This window comes from Xylocopa sonorina, chromosome 10, assembly GCF_050948175.1.
Source record: "Xylocopa sonorina isolate GNS202 chromosome 10, iyXylSono1_principal, whole genome shotgun sequence".
NCBI lineage: Eukaryota > Metazoa > Arthropoda > Insecta > Hymenoptera > Apidae > Xylocopa > Xylocopa sonorina.
The window spans coordinates 2,517,183-2,540,645 of record NC_135202.1 but is presented as its reverse complement, the minus strand read 5'-3'; the positions used below and the strand labels follow the sequence as shown (position 1 = coordinate 2,540,645).

Below are 23,463 nucleotides of genomic sequence, written 5' to 3'. Positions count from 1 at the left end.
TAATACTTCTAATTAAAACAATTAAAACTTCGAACAAGTTTATCGATAATAAAGTAAAAGGTTTAATTCATTCATTCTATAATATTTACTTCGTAGCGGTTCGATTGTACGAGGAGGGGTGAATTTAAGAAGCACTTTCGGTTGGAGATCGAGGAACCAAATCGGTTACCAAAGGTTGAAGATCGCTGAATGAATAATCGAAGAACAGACTTCCAAGGGTGGGTGCATGCTGGTGGTTCGCCTGGGACCCGCTGTTTCGATTATTAATGTTCCGTCGTTTAACTCAGAACTAGGAAACGTTTTCAATGAAACATTTTTAATTCTCATCAAAACCGAAAGTACTTGAAGTAGTTGAAAAAGATTTCCAAGCATACCAGGTCGTACCAGAGCAATTAACGCACGTGATAAATAAAAAGAAATAATTAATGTAAAAAATTTGTGCGTTACATACTAGAACATATTTACCTGCGGCTATAACCAGAAAGACGAGAAGTCATCCGAAACGACAGACACGAAACGTGCGAACCGAAGCATTTCCCGAGCCATTATTACACCCTCCGCCTTTAAACGACCATTTTCAACCGTAGCGGCACTCGCAAACAGCTTTCAACGGTGGTAAGCTGGCGGGGGACGCCGGCTTCCGGGGGTAGCTCGGTCGCCGATGGTTCGTAGGATTCGCAGTTTAGGCTGTCAATGTTAGAGAACGGGCTGACAGCAGACGCTACACGGTGGCACACGGCGACGAATGCTCGACAGGAGCGGGCCACGGTGCGTGCTAGTGTTTCTTCAGTGTCGGGCATGCCGTCAAACGGTGCGTTTCATCCATTTGCCATATCACGGCCCTCCTCGATCTTTCCGCCAGTGTCAGCCAATCGAAAGCGCGGTACCGCTTTCGACCGTTCGATCGTTCGTTTCGACGGTCCCGAAGACGTCTTTTCTACCTCGTCGAATTTCACCATTTTATTCGATTAATTTGCAAAGTGACGAAACAGTGCAGAGGTACCAGGTGTTGCGTGTACTGGTTCGAGAACAGAGGCGCAGAGGCGTTTTCCAGCATCCTCCTCGTCGTCTGACGCAGGCAGTGGAAAAGAAAAACGTTGCTGGGATGACGAACGACCCGGATAGGTTTTCGCGTTGATTTATCGCAGTGTATTTGTCACGTCGACGGTTTTTCGAACCTTTTCCATTTACGCTCGCGTCCACGTTTTATGCTCGAACCGATTCGAACATCAACGGGATGATCTGTAGGGAGGGAGGGAGGGACGGACGGATCAACCTTCCCACAGAAGTTGTTTGTTCATGATGGAAATTATTGGGATCGGAGGCAACAACTTGAGGATTAGTTGAACGCAGAATGTGTTTGGTTAAAATGGAAAGATTGCGTGTCACAGCGAAGAAACACCGAAGAATGTTGGTCGATAGCGGCTGATGAATTGGATTACGCGAATTAAATCCACGCTCGTTGATCGATCGATCTGTGTGCCTTTGAAGGATTGTTCGTTGGAGAGTTGTAGAAAATTGTTAGAACGATCGAGAAATTGGTTGTGATTCTATGAATATCGAATATTGTCGAGGATAAAAAGAGAGAACGAAATCACTGAGGAATTTCGTGTATATGCTATTTTTTGAAAGTAATTTATGCGTATATTTGCTTAGAAGGAACGCATGCGAAGGATGAAGCGTATATTTTAAAAGAAATTTCCAATGAATTCGGATACATATCGTGAGAAAGATATACGTTGATATCGATCTTTGTGAGACTGACAAATCGCTGGAACCAAAGAGATTTCTCAAAGTTAGAATAAGCTTTCCGCTCGAATAAGATTTAAAGGAAATTATTTCAGGGTGAAATCGAAGAGTACTAATTCAAAAATAGTCGAATCGAGACCCGAACCATCCTACTATCCATCGGTACCCATACACCTCGTTCCCGAAATAAAACTGAAACGAAGCGGAACGTTTTTAAATCCTACCGCAATTTCAGATCTACTAAACCGTCGCGATACTCACCATTCTACCGAATTACTAAAAAAACAAGAATAAAGAAAACTGTGCAAAAAATGACACATCGACTCGATTAAATTCAGTATTAATTAAACGCTACTCAAAATTACTCGGAAATAGTTTCGAGAAAGTAACGCTCCTACGAGTCTGAGCAAATTCTTCGAGAATACTCAGATACCACAGCTGTTGCAATCGAAGAAACTGGACAAAAGAAACGAGAAAATTTGTAGACACGTACCGAAGTAAGAAGAAATGGAATTGGTGAACACAAGGTGAAGACAAGACGCGCTAGAGCGTGGCTCATGGCCGACTGAGAATCGAACTCGTGCTCTCGATACTATTCTAATCCGCGTCCTTGGTCGGCGGGCGTCCAGCCGTTGTCTACGAAGCCTGGAACTTGGCAATGGCCAATTGGTCGCACCGCAGGGTCTCTTCGTTGTGGCAACAAATCCGAGGATACCAGGAGCAGCAGCTGAGCGCCGAGGGCTGAAAATAAAGAGAGCCGCGATTTTCATCGTAGAAATAATCGCGCCTCTTCAGTCTTCCCAGGTTAATCCGACTTGGTGGTCACATTCTGCCAAGAGAAACCCTCTGAAAATTCGTCGAAGGGCGAAGACGTCGTGTCTGGTCGAATCGATTTGGTAGATTTAGATCGTTCATCGTCGATCTAACGCTTCGCGTAGCCGTCTGAAAGGAATCCGGTCTATTCCTCGCCCTAAACTCACTTCCCACACCCTTGACGCTTGACTCCGCGTCTCTCGCTTGACGGAAAGAGAACAGAAACGAGGATCGTCGAACTGCGGCGTAAAAGTGGCCCTCGAGTGTCCGAGCTCGGTCTCGAGGAGCAGAAGAGCTTAGCGCATAGCGGCTGTCCATTTCAGAGGCAGAAACAAGAAGCGGAGGGTGAATCGGTCGACGTCATCGGCGCACTCGACCGCTCGAGTAGGTTGATTTTAAGATCATCTCGAGAGGAGGACTTGTTCGACCTCTGTGATGATCAACGACCATGGCGCCAGGAGCAACGACCCTGACGAGCCTCTTGTTGCTGCTGGTGGCGATCGCGAGGTGCTCAACGACCAAGAACGTCCATTCGGGTACCCAATCGTCGTTCGCCAAGATTCTGAGGGGCGTCAAACTGCAGGGTGGTTATATGGAGGTGGTCCAGGAGGATCATTGCTCGGAAAGCGTCGTACGGTTGACCTGCAGGTCCCTGAAGGCGTTCATCTTTGTCCTAGAGGCGGAGTACGCTACGAACCTGACGAACGTCTGTGGTTACAACGCGCAGAAGTTGACGGGGAAGAAGTTGTACAGGGGTCGAGGTAGCAGTTTGTCGTACAGGAAGAAGGAGTTACGGGGAAATTACATCGATGATCCCGAGGAAGAGTTGGGACACGGAGTGGTCGATATTAGACAATCGTTAAATAGGAGGTACGTGATCCGTTAATTATACATAAGAAATAGAATAAAAATAGGACGTGGTCGCGACGGTTTTAAAATTGATCGTGCTTTCAAAGTCCTGTGGCTTTCGCTTTTCGTTAGATTTCGAAACAATGAAACCGCCTCTGGTAACACGAGTCACCCACTGGGCATCCGCAAGAAGTGGAGAGAGTTAAGAATATTTGGTTCGGGTTAGGTTACCGACACGTAGACCACAGAGATAGATTCCCACAATAGTCGATACATAGTCCGAGTAAAGCTAAGCTCTTTTGATCAGATTGATTATAAGTTCAATCAAACAATTCGAATGTCGTGAAAATTAGTCGAAACAAGAAAATCTGTTGTATTCCACACTTTAAATTCCACTTATATTCCAAATTTCTGGTATCTATTTTGCCACGACAGTATCACCCGCAACGAATTAGACTTATTTCTCTGCGTTCAAGTACGTTGGTTATCCGTAATCGTGTACTTGGCGGCTGTCGACGCGTCTTCGAGGGTCAGACGAAATCTCGGCACGCAAAATCGTCGTTTGATGTGCGCCAGCAAAGCGTGCGTGCAATTTTAATTGCCTTTTGAGCGACGTTCGATGCCCGACGAAGGAGAAATCGTTTCCAAGAGAGTGCATCCTGCGCGAGGAGCACAGCTCGATGAACTTTGCAAACAAGGGGTTACAGCCACGAACCGAGGGGCGAACTACCCTGACCTCTCTTTCTGGGATCGTGTCCCGGGCATCCTGCTAGCAGAGATTCGATTTTGACGTTACATAACAGTATTCCTTCGTGGGACAGTTCTGATATGAAATATCAGTCTGTACACCGTTCTAATGTAAAATCAAAAATTATTCATTCCGCGCGAGCGCGCTACGATCTCGTTTAGGGACGGAAAACGTGTCGATGAAAGTGTCCCGCCGACCTGCGAGGCCCGCCGCGTCGAAAAATTCAAAGGGATTCTTCGCGTGGGTGGCGCATGGAACGTTATTTCCCTTTTATTTCCGGCATGGGGAGCGGAGCGATAAAAATCGACGCGAGGATAGAGGGAGGGTACAACGAGCTCGAGCATGAAAGGGGTGAAAATCGGGACCCTCCTGGCCATTGTTCCACGCACCCAGGCCACTTTCGATCCCCTGCGCAACAATCATCTCGATCTGAAAACAATCGCGATTTCTCCTTTGTTCGGCAGCGCAGGGTGCACCGTGCTCTTTCGACACCCAGTGCACACGTTCTAATGACCGGCGTCGCTTGTTGTAATTGACGACGCTGCGACGAGTAATCGATACAATCTGCGTTACGCAGTTTGCAATACGGAATTTCTAATCAGCGTGTTCGTTTGAATTTCGCGAGACCGATAACTCGATCGAGACAAATAACCTCTGGCCCTCGAATAAATAATTGATAAAAATATTGTACATTTCTATGCTATAAGAATACTAATGCGAAGTATTGAAAAATCTAATCCTGACAGTGAATTATTTTTGTTCTCGTGTTTTAGATGCGCTGGACAAAAGCACTGTCGTTACAACTTCACCACGGACCAGCCAGGCGCCATTTATTGGAATCCTGCCACTTTGCGGTTAAAGTACGCGTGTATCCCTGGTAAGCATTTCTCGAGATCAAAATAACCATCGTTTATCACACGCATAGACGTGAAAAAAACCATAGTTAATACTCGATACATAAAAAAAAAGAACAAATTTTAACGTTCTAAATGTATTTGGTGTTAGAATTCAATGAATGAGAAATAGTAAACGCTCGTAAACCGGCCATTTCACTTTTTCAACGTGCATGTCACGTTTCCTCTTACAGACCGTAGTCCGCTATTGATTTTCAGTCACGCTTAAACGACAATCTTTAATCTTAATAACCCCGAACGCATGCTCGTTTCGGTTGGAGGCGGGAAAGTACATGGCCTGTCACAAATCACGATGAATTCCAGAAATACAATTTGCGTTCCGGTAATAATCTCTGCTTATAAAATCGCGGGCGAGGCGAGACTAGAATAGAATGCACACCGCGAAAAAAGTCGATGCATCGTAAAGACATCAATCTTCGGGTGGAATTCGATGGCGGTTGAATAAAATCGTAAGCCTCCGTTGAGAGAGAATAAAAGCTCGAAAAGAATCGGGAATCGAGGAACAACGAGGGGCTTTTCCACGACGGGAAAGGTGGGAAGGGCTGGGTCACCCCTTCGACGCCCTACAACTGGTACCAACCCCCTCCAAGCGAAGGTATTCACTGGTTGTTTCACCCCTCCGTTCGAAAGTGGGGCAAGGACACCCCGGGCCAGGCTGAACGGGACATAATGGTGGACAGAGTCACACTTGAAATCGGTAAATGGACCGAAATAGATCCAGATGTTCGTCCGCGTCCTTATGCCGGCGAAAGCGTTCTCGTTTCGCGTCAACGTGACGAGAGATACCCCTGGGCCTCTGGCCTTCGGGATGGCGATTCAATCGAGACGAATCGAACCGTGGAAAATGGGATTCTCTCATACTACCGTGGATAATTTATGCATCTACGTACATTTTGTTTGGTACCTTAGGAGGGAAAGTTTAATTTCCTTTCCATCCACAGTTAGATAGTAAATGGATTGTAAAAGGGTATATACAATATTTATGGGTACCTCGAGACGTTACGTTTTGTAATTTTCCATGCTATCCTTTTAAGAGTGTGCTCTATACATTATGCATCTTCTATTCCTGCAGACCGTGCTTATCCTTCTTCCATTTTGAATTTATTTATTAATTGAAAGAGTTCCGAATTCCAAGAGGTTCAATTCGTGCGTCTTTACGGTTTATTCTAGAGGCAGCCGTGAGAAAATATTGCAACGAGGAGCTGAAGGTGGTCCCAGGAGTGGGCGGTTTCATAAATTCGCCAGGCTATCCGCTTTACTATCTCGGCGAGAATACATGCGGATGGACCTTCAGGTCGGCCCCTGGGCACAGGATTGTCCTAACGTTCCACGACCTGGATATACGGGGTGAGTATCGATCCGGGGGACTCCGTTTAACCTTCCGTCGCGGTACTCCCGACTGTGCAATTAACTCGAGTGGATCTTGTATAGAATCGATTAAAAAATCACGTACAGTAGTCCTCTGTGCTTTCTACGGAAAATAAACCAGTCCGGCGGTCACGGTTAATATTTCGCTGTTACTGGTACACGGCAAATCGATATACGTTTACGAAAGGGTGAAATTTCAGGTGACACTTCCAATTTGCAATTTTTTCAGTATCTGTCACTGACAGAATGCGACTCCATTATCGACAAATCACGTTGAAACGATACGTTGAACGATTTCCAGTATTATTTCACGAATTACGTATATGGTATTGATTAAAGTCACGTGGTGTCCATTTATTGCACTGTCTTCAACGAGAAAGAAATCTAATTAAAAATGTCATCTATATAAAATAAAGACGTTCAATACGTGTTTCAGGCATGGAGCCAGATAGAAGTTGCGTGGACATAGTAAGGGTACGAGAGAAAGGAAGAACGTTGTTCGAGTATTGCGGTACCGCGGCTGGCGTCAAGGTCGTCTCGAACTCGAGCGTGATCACCCTCGACCTTGTCGCCACGAAGAGGCTGTACACGGCAAGAGGATTCTTCCTGCAATACCAAGGTCCGTTTCATCTTAGAACAGATAATACGTATTCGTGTTTCGTCTTTCTTCTTTTTTTTTTTTTGTTTTAATCGAAGCTTTCTGTGGTCCCCTACACATGCGTGTATAAGCGTGGTACAAAACTCTAGACGAGCAATCATTCATGATTGCGCAATAAATGCCTTTCATCCAACGTTGACGAGTCTATTTTTAGAGCAAAAGTATGCCTTGAAGCGTGCCTCGAAGACTTCGTATCTCGCTTCACCGATTTCTATTCGCGATTACAATCGTACAGTATCCGTTGCGATACAAACGATCTATCCATCTATCGTGGTGCGATGACTTTTTATTTCCTCTCCTAATCATTGTTATATGCACAAAGTATTCAAGGTTGCTCTACTTTCGTGAAAATGGCACAAATCAATTCAAAGGCCTAAATTGATACTGTCCTCTTTCACTTTCCGCGTCGCGTTCCTACCTTTGACCACCAGTAATCTATAAAACGTAATAGAAAATTTATTTACCGTGGCGAGTTGTTACCGTGACCAGTAATTTCCATATCCGCATTTTGCTTCGTGTATAATATGCCAAGGGAAAAAAGGATAATTGCTCGGACGAATAATTAAAATGATGGAAATGCCGACGCGTTGAATAATTACACCTTGTCACGGTGAACAGAAACCGTAATGCAAATGAACGGAGCCGCCACGGGCTGGTGGCGTTAACGTTTCAGCGCTGGGGTGTCCGGACGTTACAGCGCCGAACGGAAGTTACGTATTGAATGCCACTCTGACCTCGAGGACGTTCCTCTGCAAGCCAGGCACTGTGTTCCCTGACAGTAAAAAGAAGACGAGGATACTCGAGTGCACGAACGGCAAGTGGAACGAGAGTGTCACCAGCATACCGAGTTGCACAGGTAACCGCGATTCCGTTTTTATCTACGAATCTTCTCTTGCATGCAGCATATCGTTGACACGGAAAAATACCACGGTACTGCTCCGCGAGCTAGACAAAAATATTCCACGTCCTATTATTCGGAGATGCGACCGAAGCATAGTTCAAGCCTGGAGGTTGAATCATCCCTTGGCACGGCTCGCTAAGCAATGCGTCTTATCTTAGAGAATATCGAATCGAGTATCTACGTTAAGAAAGAAATTGAATTAAAAATATTTGACAATGTAATAAATTTGTCGAGAGGAACAGTAAAACAGCAGTTAATATAGGTATTTACAAACTCATCAACGGAAGACTATTAATTACTACTGCATGATTGACGGTGAACGAGGTACTCGAGCTACTTGCTACGTCCCTCCCGGTAGCCTATGGTTGCCCATCGTGTTCGAAAGGGGAAACCCGCGGTGGGGGAATAACGTGGTGAACGTGGGGACACTGGAAGAGGGGTTGAAAGGATGCGGGGGGTCGGAGAGCAGGAAGAAAGAAAAAGACGAAGGCAAAGAGTCTCGGGGCGAAGTATTCGTGAAGGTAGCATACATCGTCAACGTTGCACACGCAACGACGCCAGCCGTCTCGACGCCACGTGTCCGTGTCCGAAAAAATAAAAAAAAAGTCACTCGAGAATCGATCGTTTCTAACCGTGGAACGATTATATTTTATCAAATTCACTGCAATCGATTAATCAGTGACGTTGGTCGTGGAATTTTAGTTAGACGTGAAATTGTTTGGAGAGGAGAAAAAAATCACGCTTCAACTACGTCCACGAAACTAGACGAACACGTACAGGTAATTTGGTTGTATAAATAAATAATGAATAATTCTTCGTTTTCTGTCCTAATCGAGCTCAAATCGCTATTTTTCTCCTTTTTTTCAAGTCGTTTGATCGTGCGTTTCAAAAAAATTGCCTCGCGTCTCCCTTTCGTTGAACGGTTTGCGAGTCTGACCGGCGAGGGATATTCTACTGCGATAAATCAATGTTCGGAGACTCGTCCGCCTTTCTCTGGCGTTGTATACCTAAATTTTTTCTTCTTTTCTCGCAAACCATTCAATCGACGTTGATCGACACCAAGTCGGCGTGTTCTTCCTTTCGAATCTTCGTGCTTAAGCGAGATTCTGAATTAATTAACGTCTCCCGACATCTTTCTTCACGCCTGCCGTCGACCGATCCGTCCGCTCTTCAGAACACGATACGTTCAGCGGATTATTAATTACCCTTGGTCGTATCTGACAATATACCGTCTTCACCCGAAACAAACCTCCCCTGCTTGTTCTTCCGCTGAGATCGCAATTAATTTGTTAACCAGATTCTGCACGCTTATAACAGTCCTCTTTAATATTTAAAAGCCAATCCTCTTTAATATTTAATTTTCTTATTATGAAACAATTAAGAATTTGAGATAACACACCCTGTTTACTTTGTTGATATCTTCTAACAAAATAATAGCAATCGAATAAAATGGTTATTTGACTGAAAGTATATAATTTTAGTCTGCTTCAATCTTACCTTATCAGCAACATTGATAGCAGGTTCCGCTTACGATATTTGCCTTCAGTCCGTCACGAAAATTTTCCATGAATCGCGCGATCGGTGAACGCGTTATCAACGCGACTTGGCGTTTTCGTTCGAGAAATCGACCGATCACGGTGACGATACACTCTTGCTAATTCACTCAAGCCGAACAAGGACGCTGAAAGACGTACGAAAGTAACGAACAGCTGCGGGTCGAATGGAAAACGTGCCTGGAAAAAGGAAGAAAAAATTATCCGAATCCTCCGCGCTTTTTCACGCCCCTCGAACAAAAGGCTCCGGGAAGAATGTGTCTCTAGACGTTCTTTGTGGATCCCTCTATTCACCTCGATAATAACACCGCCAGAAGGATTTCCCTCCGCGGGGATATCGAAAGAATTTTCGTGGTGGCTCTCACCGACTACAGGAGAACGCCCGCGGGAGGATTATTGGCTCTCTCCTTTCTTTCTTACTACAAAGCGTTCGAGCGTTATAACGACTTTTCGAAAATCGATTCGAATGATCAAAGCATTCCCGCGTAAACCGGGGCTCCACCTATTCGCGTCGTTCGCGGCCATCGGACGAACTTTCGAAATTACCCACGAAACAGCCGTGGATACAAGCAGGTGGACGTCTGTGCGTGTTACACCTCCGTAACGTTCCCTTAACGAACGAATGCATTATTCAGAAGGTACACAGTTTCGGCTAACATCGCGGTTAGACGAACGTGAAACATGAAAAAGGAGAAGTAACCAGTTCGTTTTTGTGCTGCTGGTGGGGAGAAAGAAGAAGTAGGGGAAGACTGTGATGAAACTGGTGGTGGTTAATCGCCCCTACCCCCACCGCCTATAGCTCCTTCTATTCAAAGATAATTTTAGAGCCGACTAAATAAAATAACGCTGCGGTTGCACATATTCTGCGAGGCAGCTGAAAGCGTGTTGAACTTTGAGAACGGCGGACTGAAAATCAGGCTAATGTTTTATATATAGTTCTCTCATACATATTTCTGGTATTGTTTGTTTCAATTTTAAAGCAAACCGGAACGGTGCAAAGGCATGAACACGAAGATAAAGATTGAATAGTGCAAGACGTTTGATTTTGGGCCAGGGGCGGAGGCAAGACCGGGGGTTGTATTTATCGGCTGGAATATTAATCAATCTAAGATAAGATTGTTTCCGATCGATACAGAATTTTAAATGCGGATCAACGCGGTTAATATTAATGAAGCGTGTAAACGCGGTACTACAGTGGCGAGATGCAAATTAATCTGAACGACGATTCGTTCAAACTCTTAAAGACCTAATCAGCCGATTTAACGACCGTTCATCGATTCAACTATAAACGGGTATTTATATTCCGCGATGTGTTTTAATCCGAGCCGTGATTTCATTTTTCATTATTCAAACTCCACCGACTGTATTATGTAGAGAAAAATGAATAACCAACGAAAAAATATTTTACGCTTCCAAGTTTACTACTAATAGCAAAGTTAGATTACATCAGTAAAATTGTAGGTATACAAACTGATAGGAATACGTAAATCTTTCGTTCGCGCTAATGATCAATTACGTTCTTGTTCCATTGGTAGGCTCTTAAATTTCTCCGAAAGGAAAAATCAATAACTCGAAAACGGATGCCGTCTCGGTCGGCTTCGTATCGAAAGCAAAAGAGACAGCAATATCGAGTGATATGGGTACGCAACGCGGAGTCGTCGTACGCGAGGAAACGTCGATCGGATCGAAAGAGGACAGCTTGTTTTCATCCTGGAAGGAATTCGCGTGGGAGATGGAAACGTAGGGGAAACGTGGTGTACCATGGTGGGGTTCTGCGTCGGTTCTCTCTGTTTATCCTCCCACCGGGATACCGGCTGGGCCGCTCTTTCCATCGCCGTCCCTGTTGCCCTCACCGCGGCACGAAAGAGGCTCCTCCCGAGCGTTGCTCGACGGTGATCCAACGGAGGTAGGAACCGTCCGCGTCCAGTCGTCGTCGGAGTTTCTGATAGTGGGACCACGCGACTCTTGCCGTTTTATCGCCTCTTGCTTTTTATCAATGGAGAGCTCGTGTCACCGTCTTTCACGTTTACGTACGCACGCCTCGCGATTACGCTCAACGACGCACGCGCGGTATCGTGAGGAGAAGAGGAACAAACGCTCCGTACGCGTGATATCGTGGGAGCCGAGCCTGGAATCCTGCCCGTCGCGTTACTCGACGACGGATTGTGTGTTACGGCTTCGAGGAAGCTCGATGGAATAGAGGAGAAGCCGATACGTAGGTCCACGGTGTGTGCGTCACTCCGTTCGGTATTTCGGGGCAGTACGCTGCTCGGAGAAAGCCCCTGGCATCCGTTTCGGTATCAAATATTTTCCCCTCCGGATATTTTTCGGCACGTCACGAACGAGTTGAGAAAACAGAGAAATTTCGACGGGAGTGTTTGATGCACTTCGTGTCCGTAACGCGCAACGGAAAGGCGAAGAAAGGGCCGATCGTTCAGGTCCAGATCGGAGCCGAGGAAGGAAAAAGAACCGTTCGAGAAACTGAATCACGGATCTGCTCGCTTACAGCAGGCTGGTTTCATTTCGATGGAGTTGGACAGCCTGTTGTCAGCTGAGAAAAGTATCGTCGACGACACGAATTCGATCTCTCCCGCGTCTCTCCATTTCTCACGCTTTTGACGTTCCGGTTTCGTTACCGACTTCGATAAATACATCCTGGCTTAGCATGTTGGCCCATCAAAAGAAAAGGAACAAAAAAACGTACGACGATTGAAATATCGTGGTAGTGGCAAAATTGATCGTAGATTTGTATCAGAATACCGAGAGCAAGAAAGCAGAGAGGAATTTCGAGAAGAGAAAGAATTAAAGGCGAGCTCTCGAGGAACCGATGAATTATTGAGACACGACCAGCTGAAGATAAATCGGATCGTGATCCGAGAGGACAAACGCTACTGGTCTGGTTCGCTCCAGTAATACGCTTCGCGGAAAGATATTTCGAAGCGCGTATTTTTGAGAATGATCGCCAAGCGTGGCCAAAGAGTCTGTCGAAAGTAAATTAAGCCGGGGGCATAGTTCAATTGGAAGTCAGTCCTTGAATTTTGACGCGTGGCACGAAAATAGTTCGAATAGTAGAAAGGCGTGTCCCGATCGAGGAACGCGTTTACGTATCAGGACGCCACGTATAATCACCGCGTCTAATGCTTTCGGCCCCTGAGATATCATTGGATATCCTTAGTTCGTTTCAAATCGAGCGGTTCGACTGAAAATCGGACAGACAAAATTCAACTCAGGCGTACACCGTGGAAGAGCACGTGATCGGGAGAGACTTGGGAGGGAGGGGAAAAAAATAAAACGGGACACCTTTGATCAGACGTTCGGCTGAGAAGCAACCAGTCAGACACGCGAGCAGGTTGAGCAGGTATTGCAAGTTTTCTTACGGCGTTAAGAAATGTCTCTTTGCTCGTGCAAATTTTTCGCTGTATACGTACACACGTAATATTGTGTATATACGTAACGAAGTTTGCCAGAGAAAAGAAACAGGCTGCAGCACAGTGGGCAACGTAAAATGACCGCTTATTATAGTAAGCGGCAAAAAGAGATCCGTGCAACGGAATATCGAAGGGAAACGTGCACCGTTGCGCACGACTCACCTTTCCTTTTTACCTCTCTTCTTTCGTCTCTCCGTCTCTCTTTCTCGGTTTGTTCCACGATCGTTCTCTTCCTTTGAATTCATCGAACAAACAGGCACAAAGTCGATTTACGCAACGTGTTTATTGTGCACCAAGGTTGACATTTTAACCGTGGAGAACACATGCTCGATGAAAAGCTGAAAAATAGACAGCGAAATTTGACCAAATGGAAATTAGAGTCACGAATATCGTTTAAAAAGCATGAAAATAGAAACCTTCTGGTGCTCCATTATAGGTATCTCGTTAGGGATAGTTGTTTTGAGGAATTGGTTTTGATTAATGGTAAACTGGTTCTCGCGGAACGAAGCAGGTGTTTCGAGGGAAATTTGTTGGAGCTCCGCCGTCTGAAAACGAGCCGTTTCTTGAAGCAGTTCTTCTGTGTGTACAAAGAACGTCAGTGTAAGGTCCCCAGAACGGAGGGGATAAGGATAGTCCATGTAGCATCGTTAAGTCAGGGTCGTCTTCGTCGTTCTCAACACCCTGTACGCTGTCTTTATAGCCTTTGATGCTTCGTAGTCTTACCACAACTGATCAACTTAAATAACGGGTTAATATATACTTAGCGTAGTATAAACAATTAGTACATATAAGATTGATTTTGCATTGCTGTTTGCAGAACGCACCGATGTCTACAAAATAATGAAATTTTCTTTTTTCTACGAATAAATTTTCCAACATTTCAACCCTTTGCAATGCAAACGATCTTTCAGCGATAAAAATCAGTTGAAACATTATCGATCTTACTATTTTCCAATTGTTTGAAAGTAACCCGAACCTAGAATAAATGAAAATTTTCTGTCGACCGCAAAAGGGTTGGAAGCCACTGTGTTTAGAAAGTCGAATCGAGTGTTTCGCGCGCGTAGAAGCAGTTCCAAAATGGAGGGACGCGTAACGAGATGGCGAGGAGTCTGGATGTGTAACCTATACAAAGAGAGATGCATCGGTACGCTAAGAGACGCGATAAGAGATAAGGGGCGCGATCTTCTCAGCGTTTATTCTCTTTTTTCCAATTTTATATCCGTTTTTTTTTCTTGTTTTTACTTGCCGGCCGGGGTCAAAGGGCAGCGTGGTCGCAAACGAATGGGGGCGTCGTCCCATCACGCCACGCGCTTCTGAACGACGATAAAACCGATGGAATAGCGGCGATCTTACTCAGTTCGTCTCTTTTGCTCCGCCCGTCTTCAGCTGGCCGTTTATCGGTGATACAACGATGAACGTACGCGATTTTCCTACATGCGCGTGACATCATTCACGTTACCTTCGACTTCCCAGGAAATTCGTGCCTCACGCAGTGTCGCGTGTTCGTCCATAAATGTGTCAGTATACACGAAAATATACCGCGTTTCACAACCGATTATTATATAACACCGATTATTCGACCGATCCAACGATCTCGAACTTGACACGCGGAGCGAATACTTGAGGAAAATTCCTGCCATTCGGTTTGTTGATAGATCGTAAGAACATTTGAGGAAAGGCGGCGCATAGATAGATGGACGGTTTCTCACGATTCGAGGAAGGATGTACGATTTGAAAACGAGTGGAAAACGTTAAAAGAGGGAAGGAAGGAGAGATTGTTCGCGGTACAAGACAAAGGCTGGAGAGAGGAGAGGCTTTGCGAAGAGACCCCGCGCCGAGTGAGTTCGAAACGCGGGCCCACTGATGCTACGGTAGTTTAGCTCGAGAAGCCAGCAGAAGCTGTCGGTTTAACAAAAGTGCCGTGCAGGAACGCGGTATGGTGGCGAGTAGCAGCTGACAGCGCGCCCGGCCACACACGAATTCGGCTTAAAGGCAGGATCGACGGAGGAGCTTTCTTGCCGATCTCACCACCATGATACGAATATTTGCGGATACCTTCAGGAATCTGATAAGTGAGTGTCCAGGTGATACTACGCTTAAAGTTGACAGTAACGTAATCGATGACACAGTTATGCATATAGATCGGTACATTGCTTTTAGAATAGCGGTTCTAAAAATGAGCTAAGCACTATTTCAATACTATCCATTTCTTTCGTATGATGAAACGCAGGTGTCTCTCTTAAACGTGGTTGTACTTGTTAAGCGTCGCCAGGATAATGATTCTGTTGCAGACGGGAAAGGACGGGAAAGGAACCCGGAGCGTATAGAGTATAAAATTTTGGTTAAAAGATAAGGCAATTCAAGCAAACAGTGCTGCTTTACAGCAACCGCTATTCCCACGTCGCTTAAGCTATACGCATAGAACGTTGCATCACACCGTTTTGCTTCATTAAACCGTCAAACACGACCGGTTTGGAAGTTGTCATACACTCGTGTTAGAGGAGTCTATGCAGCGGTCATATTAATCAAATTATTTATACGTACGTAGAATCACGTGGACGTACGGTTTGCATCCAAAACTTGATCGCACGCGACATGACGTTGGTGGCCGTTGCATCACAATTGCGACACGTGCTCGGATGAAGCTCGGGTCAGAAAAAGACTAATAGATTTAATAGCATTAATTACCATTTACATCTAATTAAAAAACATGTCAATGAAATTTTTACAATACGATAACAAAAAGACGAGATGGAATTTAAAAACGACTTATTTTCTCGTTATCAAAGGGAAAGAAGGTTCCTTCTATTCCTGTCAGATATAAAAGTAGTGTATATACTTGCAAAGTTGCATTCAACGATTCATCCAAGTCTCATTTGGCCCGCACAACGGGTGCAAGGGGCTACAAGGAAGCCAATTCTGACCAAGAATGCAAGAAACGAAAAAATTTAGTGCATTCTTGCTAATAATTATGCCGGTGATTACGAAAGTGACACAAGAAAAAAGGACCTAATTGCGCAATCATTCGTCTGATATATTGAAACGCATCTACGCCAATCTGTGTAACATAAGTCAAGTGAAAAGCTTACCGAACTCTTCTTTGATTTGCGATACTTTTATAATCACCAAGGCACAATCATCGAACGACATAGCAACATAATAAGAAATTACGGTGATGGTCACGAACGGTCGTGACGTTCCATCTAGCAGGGAGTCATTTTCCGCCGACATGGCACGAAAGCGAAACAAAAATGCCGTACGACCGTCTCCAACAATTCGATCGACTCAACAGGAAAATTGTCTCTCTCGATATTATATAATTGCACGATGGATCACGAGCGACCAACGGTTCACGATCGCAATTATCCGATTTTTTTTCTTTCTTTTGCTCCAGCTTTATCGTGACTCGATTTCGAACTTCATTCAGTCGTCCCTATCGACGAGAATAGACGCATCTGTCGCGACATTGCCTTCCGGTTTGCCCTTTTACCGACGACTTCCATCAGCCGCTCGCGCGCGTTATATCAACCTTGCCGGTTTCTTTTCCCGCCGGACAGCCTTTTCTTTCTCCGACAGCACGTGGTATACGTGACCGATGCAACGTATCATGGTTCGCGTTCTGCTCGAACACCCGCTCTAGATTCCATGCTTCTTCTCTGCACACGACCAACCTCTCGGGCTCATCCTGCTTTCGACCACGACTTTTCTAGCTACTCTAAAATTAGGCATACCGCGGAGCAACGTGACGCAACAACTGTCGCGCTTTCGATCATAAATCTGTCTATTCTCGTTGGTCTCGATTGACGTTACTTTGTTGCGTTCGAACGAGACGATTCTTCTCGGTTTTGCGTCACTCCTCCGGATCGATACGATGATTCTTGTCGAGGGTGCCGCCGGAAGGGTGGAGGGAAGTCCACGTGAAAAGAGACACGAGTGTGTTAGTCGAGAGAATTGTAAAACGATTTCATTGCGTACATTGTTCATTTGTGTAGAGTTTTTATCTTTTTTTTCTATCAACTCGTAGTACGGAATATTATTCTGATTTTAGCTATTAGAGAGGGGATGGTACGAGATAGAAGGAAACTTTAGAGAGTGACGATATCTATTCTTGAAAGATGGAGCTTGTTTATTTTTAAAAGTTTGCCGTGTTTCCCGTGATATCGTGGTCTCGGATTTTTGGGGTCAGACATTTCGTGTATTTTAATTAATCGATCAGTTTCTCCACTGTGAAGGTGATATCCGATGCCAAAATAATCTACAAATGAATTCGTACGACTGACGGGAGTGCATTGATAATAAATTTTGACACTTGTCCAATTTCGAAACCCAATGTTCTTAATATACTTGAAATTTAATGAGCGATTCACTTTTTCTTGAACAATCGGAAATTTTACAAATTTCTGGAACTCATTTAGCAATCTCAAGGCGAATGTACAAAGGTCACAGGAACTCTTTTTCCCTGCCTGCTAAAAAATTTGGTAAAAATACCTCGCGAGACTTTACGCACGTAATGTGACAAAATAAGAGCTTAATTTGAAAAGCAAACTTTAAACAAGCAAACTTCAGAACCGAAACTTGACGAAGTTCTATTTCCTTCCTATACTCCGCCTTCTTTGGTCTTCCTTTTATATCGTTGAAGGTTGAATGTAACCTTCGCTCGATACGAACTTTGAGCTGTGTGTCTACGAACGGAATCCGCAACGTTCTCTGTTCCGTTCCCTGAAACGACTCCGCGTTGAATATAGAGGAAACGCTCGACCCTGTAAGTGGCATCTCGACTGGCAGCCCTCTCTCTCAAGGATTAACGAAGTTAGAGGGTTAGCGGCAATTGCGGTTGATTGAACGATCACTCGAGAGACCCTTCGTTGACGTACTTGAAACGCACCCGTTTCAGTTTAGTGCGTGCACCTCGAGGAGGAATCTGATCGGCAAACGAAAACCTTTGAACGCATGGGGCGGTGTCTCATACATACCTAGTGATAGATATTCAGTGATAAGAATCGATCTACGTCTCGACCAATGAAATCTGGTTGATTCTACAGGCTCATCTTGCACGTCCGTGTTTATTTTTGAGAGAATAATGTATTATTTCCGTGATTTTCTAAGAAATATTTTCCCTATGCTGCATTTGAGAAGAGATTCCACAGATTCCCATTTAGCTTAAATCTAAAATCTGAATTCCAAAATGCCAGAAGACTTTCTAGCAGAATCATTGTGTCTTAATGCGAACGAAAAAGTGGAGAGAACCTATATACTGTGCTCTATTTGGGAAGGGCTACGTCAATTTATCTTATTTATCTCGAAAACAAACCTGATACACTACACTTCGAAAATGCCAAAGAGCCTTATGCCAAATGATCATCCGTATTTTATCATTAAACGATCCTCGAGTTCATATCTCTTTCGTGCCTCTATCAATCTTTCTCTCAATCTTCTTTTATATACCATAGACGTCATTTCTAGCTGGCTTCGTCAGTTTAGTCATCCAAAAATAACTCCAGATACTACAACGGCCGCCACATCCGTTTCCCTCCTTCGTCGCGATCAACACACGCGCGGCCCAAGGCACGATTTTTCTCGCACAAGGGGAATATTTAGCACATGACGCGTGCGTTCGATCGGAAACCTTGCGACGCCCGTACATCCGGCGATTTTCCGCGATTCTGCGCTAAATACCGCTTCACCGGTTGGAAACGTACAAGCTGGACGTGAACAGCGCGTGGCGACCGCGTGAAACTGAGAACATAAAACAATTACACATTACTAAATGAACCGTCGACAGATAAACGGTGACCCGTACTTAAATCAGCGTAGCTAATCGAAATCGTCCCACATTTAATAACGATAACGTTCGATCGTCCGATTCTCACGCAACCACGAGACCGTTCATCTCTTCTTTTTCTCCGACTTTTTTCAATACAGCATAATTCACACACATCGTAATACACATCGTAATTCCGCGCGATTACAAAGAATCACTGTTTACTACGATACGTTTGCAAATAGCATCGTAGCAAACAAAACTACGTGTTTTCAAACATTTGTTTACGAGAACTATTAATATACACCTGTTTGATCATTTTAATAAAATTAATCAATTTTTCGGTATACTATTTTATAAGTCGTTAAGTCTGTACGTTCAATAGAAATCGTTGCCGAACCCAAAACGTTGGTCCTCTTGCTTGGTTAGATGATTACTCGAATTGCAGTCATGCCAGAAACTCCTAAATTCCAATCGCCGTTGCCGCCTTCGTACGATAAAGATCGTGGCTTCGTGCAAACGCTGATATTCGCGAATAGCAAGTTGTGAACGAGTAGCGTGGCGAGCGAGGGACGGAGAAAGTGTTGCGCGCAACCAGTGTCTGATCCGAACCGACTATTTCCCCTGAATATGTGCCATTAGCGATTCTCGACTGTTCGCGTTTCACCGACGTTTATGTCGAATCTGTTTCGCGTTCGATTAGCACGATATCCTGCCTTACACGTCGTTCAAGCTATTCGCTCACAGGTGAAAGTTCCTACGATATTAATTTCTCTTTTCGCGTGAATTACGGGTGGTGGAAAATTTGCACCTACCACTCTTGAATTCGCAGAAACGAATCTGGAATTCCTTCCTTTGGCCGTGTTTTCCCTTCGACTGCAGATTCGCTCGGGAAACGGAAATATAAAATCGCTGTCGACGTGCATACGTTGATGCCTCATGGCTGGAAAGAAGCCACGAATCGACTCGATCGTAAACGGGTTTTACGAGCCTGCGATACGATCGAGGGAACGTCCTCGTGGGCGAGGTGTTCCTGGCTTCAAAAAAACAGAAGCCGTTTTCGAGAAAGCCTGACCCGTTCGTCTTTCTGGGCCACGTTCCCAGCGCGAATCGCTGCTGGTCGTAAAACGCGCACCCCTTTCGAGGGGAAAAAAGATTTATTTCGCGAGTAATTGCACACGCCTCGAATGTACGAACAGGAATTCTTCGCTGTTATTACCGTTACGGAACAGAAGGAGAGACATTACAAACGCTAGGTGTACCATTTTGCTGGTAATAAATATGGGTTGTGTTTCCACCTCTTTTTGTCGATTAAAAAAGAAAAACCTTAGCGGAACGGTAATCTCTACGGTTCTCCGCTCTGAGATTGCTTTTTTTTCTGCTTCTCCGACTATCTGTACGTATCTGTACATAGCTAAATTTCAATCTTTCACATTTCTAATTATCTTCCTAGTGATTAAAGCCAATTGCAAAATAACAAAGTAGTTTTATCGATCTGCTATACGAGAGTGCAAGAGTTGTGCTCTGAAAAAAGTTTGTTTCGTCGACGGTGTTTTTGCTTTATGGGGAACGAGAGAGTTGAATTGCTTTTATTTTTCGCTCAATTTTCTATCTCGAACGTGCAGGGTTAACGATTAAAAAAGTTTCTAGAATATCCCCGAAAAAAAACTAGAGAAGTGCTAGAGTCTGTGTCATACTCGCATTTCAATTTCCCCTGTTATCAGTTGCTTTATCGATCACTTTTCTCCATCTGTGTCAATATTCCAGTGATAACTTCGTATCGCCTCGTGTCGCTTTCGAACCTTCTTTAAATTGCAAATAGACTGCACACACTCTTCAAAGTTGGTGTTTTACGATGTTCGAATAAAACGTTCGAGTACTTTTTCGCTTGCATACAAATACCTTTACCCTTTAAAGATTAAGAAATTAAGATAATTGATATTTAACTGATTATAAATATTTAAATATAATGTAGCATTAAATGTCACAGAACTTCGTTTTTTATGATTTCCAGTGGTATCAACGATACACCGAAGAAACCACTTTGCGTCTGTAATGTTTAACACGTTCTTTAATTAAAAAAATGTTTATCTATCTTATCGTAATTATTCCAATATCGTCGCATGAAATTCTTTCTAAGCGAGCATGTAATTAAAATTACCTCTGTTTCATGTTTCTTTAGCCACATCGGCGGTGATCCTGAAGACAGAACACGACCATAATCGGTTGTCAAGTCTTTCCGGGGATAACATCCTTGGCACAGGGGTTAGAATCGGACGTGGCGAGGACGCAGTCGCGGTTGGCAACGGGAACATTATGGATTCGACGCAATCGGCCATGATGAAGCAAACGGACTACGTCGTAGGTCAGTGAATCGAAGCTCTTGTCGAATTCTCTTTAGATCAGCTTCTTTTAACTTGTCAAATCTTTTCTCCGCTCGAAGTGTTGTTCGTGCCTCGGAACTTTACTCGCAAAAGTGTCTAGCGTATCCCACGGTTGTAGTACGGCGAAAGAAACTGTTCCAAGTTTAAGTATCGAATCCTGATTAACCGTAATTGTGCGTTTAGTGTCTATATACATGCGATGAATGAAGTTTTTTCAATCATTATCATATTCGTTACTCGCGTTCGTAATTTGTATTACTACGAGTCTTGCAGAAAGAAAGTGATAAAATAGGGAAAGTCGTGTCTCACTGGTCATACGTCTGATAAGTTGTAACATGTAATCGGTGATTTTTTTAAACACTGGTATCGGACTTCGTAGAAAAATTGTCGTCGGTATAACTTATGTAATAAACAAGCGCAAGTTCGAAATTGCTGTTTCTATAATTGTGTACGTGCTAGCTAGCGTGTGCAATAATTGAACGAAACGCGCAATTCCTGTCGCACGCGTGACACATGTGCTTCTTTTATTTAGTTGTCTTTTTATCGATCGTTTTCGCGAATCATTCGAAATTAATTGATTTGCAATTTTATCTGTATGAATAATAAAATTAATAGGAGATATCGTCCTCTCTAACGTTCTGATCTTTTACAATCTCAGAAATTTGATTTGGAAACAGAGCGAAGCCTCCAAATTATTTCGTTCGATGAACCAGAATCGCAAACAGCTTTTTTCCGCGAAACTATGCTTTGTAACCACTGTACTTTGTTCGAGAAATCGCATGGAAGCTTCTGATCTCATCATTTAACTCGATTCACAATACTGTGGAATAATTAACAGAGATATTATAGTCCATTGGCCTTGCTTTATTAAAGTCAACGCGATAGCGAGCACGTATACTCGTAGTACCATTACGAAAGCTTTTAGTTGCTTATAATTGTTGACGTTTCTCGCATTTGCTGCAAATTAGATAAAAAAATTTATCCGTGTTTAAGCGAAGAAAAAACAGTTGAGACATTATTAGAAGATTGATAGCAAAGGTGTTTCGCTTGAAATACCTAGCTTAGAATTAATAACGCGCAAGTTACTGTTATACGTAATAGTAATATGATTATACGATAGTAAGGAGAAAAAAGAAACGAAAAACTTGACGAATATATCGATTCACGATTTAATGATTGATATCGACTTCGAATAGTTTTCTTGCTAATTGCGATCGCAGCATGGTTGATTAACTACTACCAAACGAAGCGCGGAAATATTGAGTCGAGCGCGTGCGGCCGGCAAACTTCGACCGATTAGTCAGCTTGCGTACAAAGTACACTGTACTACCCGCCTCCAGGAGAATCGTCGAATTGCAGAGGCGAACGGCCGAAACCAGCACGTGCCACGATGCATCGATTGATCGCTAATATCTTCGCTTTTTCGACCTTACAGATGTCGTTTTGCCGACCGTCCTAATTGCCCTGCTGTTCGTAGGCAACGCCATCATCGTGTACATTATCTTCCAATATAGAAAGCGGTGAGTAAAGTTCGTGGAACGGTTGTAAAAATACGCTATTCGTCCACTCTGTTCTTCTCCGTTTATTGTCGTAAATATATTCTTTCGTCTATAATGCGTGTCGGTGTTGCCCTCGCGAGTTTTCATTGTCCTCTGAATTCGATGAATCTATTATTACTGTTGACATAGAAATGTGATGCCACGTGGTCCGTTTGCAGGAAAGTTCCGGCGGTAGAGCAGGGCGAGGAGATGTCGTTGCGGAACGCAGCCGAAGTGCCGCAAGTGTGATTCACGGAAGGATCGACGATCAAACTCATGGTGCCAGCCCAAAAAGTGTCAGCGAGAAGGCCTACGTTGCATTTTTTTCTACGAGCATGATCTCCCACGAAGATCTCTAAAAAGTGGATCATCAAGAGGCTCTGACCGCTATTCCCCTCCACCCCACCCCCACTATTCCGAGCGAAATTCTTCACAAAGACATTGCCGTCGAGTCAACCGTGGGATCTTCGAGACCCGTATTCGCGACATACGAAAAGCCGGGTTAAAAGATGCTTTCCCGTACGGAGACGCTCTCGAAGAAAAGACTATAAATGCGCTCGTCGCCGCTCGTAATACGAATCGCTATTAATATTTAGAAAAACAAGCGTCTATTTAGTGCTGCCACATTCTTCTACTTACACGTTACACGAGTACAGACGTACACACGTACACATATACACTTACGATAATGTATTATAATATAAGGAAATAATATATTCTATATTTCGTCCAAATTGTGACTACACTAAGAATAAACGGATGTTTTCTTAATATACCTGCCTTCCCGAGTGTTTCATTC

At 44.1% G+C, this 23,463-nt stretch overlaps 2 protein-coding genes across 3 annotated transcripts in view; one reads left to right on the top strand and one right to left on the bottom strand.

Annotated features, from left to right (window-relative positions):
• Foxo (forkhead box, sub-group O) overlaps positions 1-23,463 on the bottom strand; it is a 347,741-nt gene that overhangs the window by 159,282 nt on the left and 164,996 nt on the right. The window lies entirely within an intron of this gene.
• Positions 2,972-23,439, top strand: LOC143428118 (uncharacterized). 2 transcript variants are annotated; one of them, XM_076902821.1, is made up of 8 exons: positions 2,972-3,432; positions 4,933-5,036; positions 6,244-6,424; positions 6,858-7,060; positions 7,773-7,955; positions 20,925-21,107; positions 22,562-22,646; positions 22,844-23,439. In XM_076902821.1, exons 1-8 carry the CDS (start codon positions 3,011-3,013, stop codon positions 22,911-22,913), a joined length of 1,431 nt encoding a protein of 476 aa, XP_076758936.1. In that variant the 5' UTR covers positions 2,972-3,010; the 3' UTR covers positions 22,914-23,439. The 2 variants fall into 2 exon arrangements, with proteins under 2 accessions (XP_076758936.1, XP_076758937.1); XM_076902822.1 differs by having other exon boundaries at positions 2,973-3,432; positions 6,244-6,420; positions 6,878-7,060.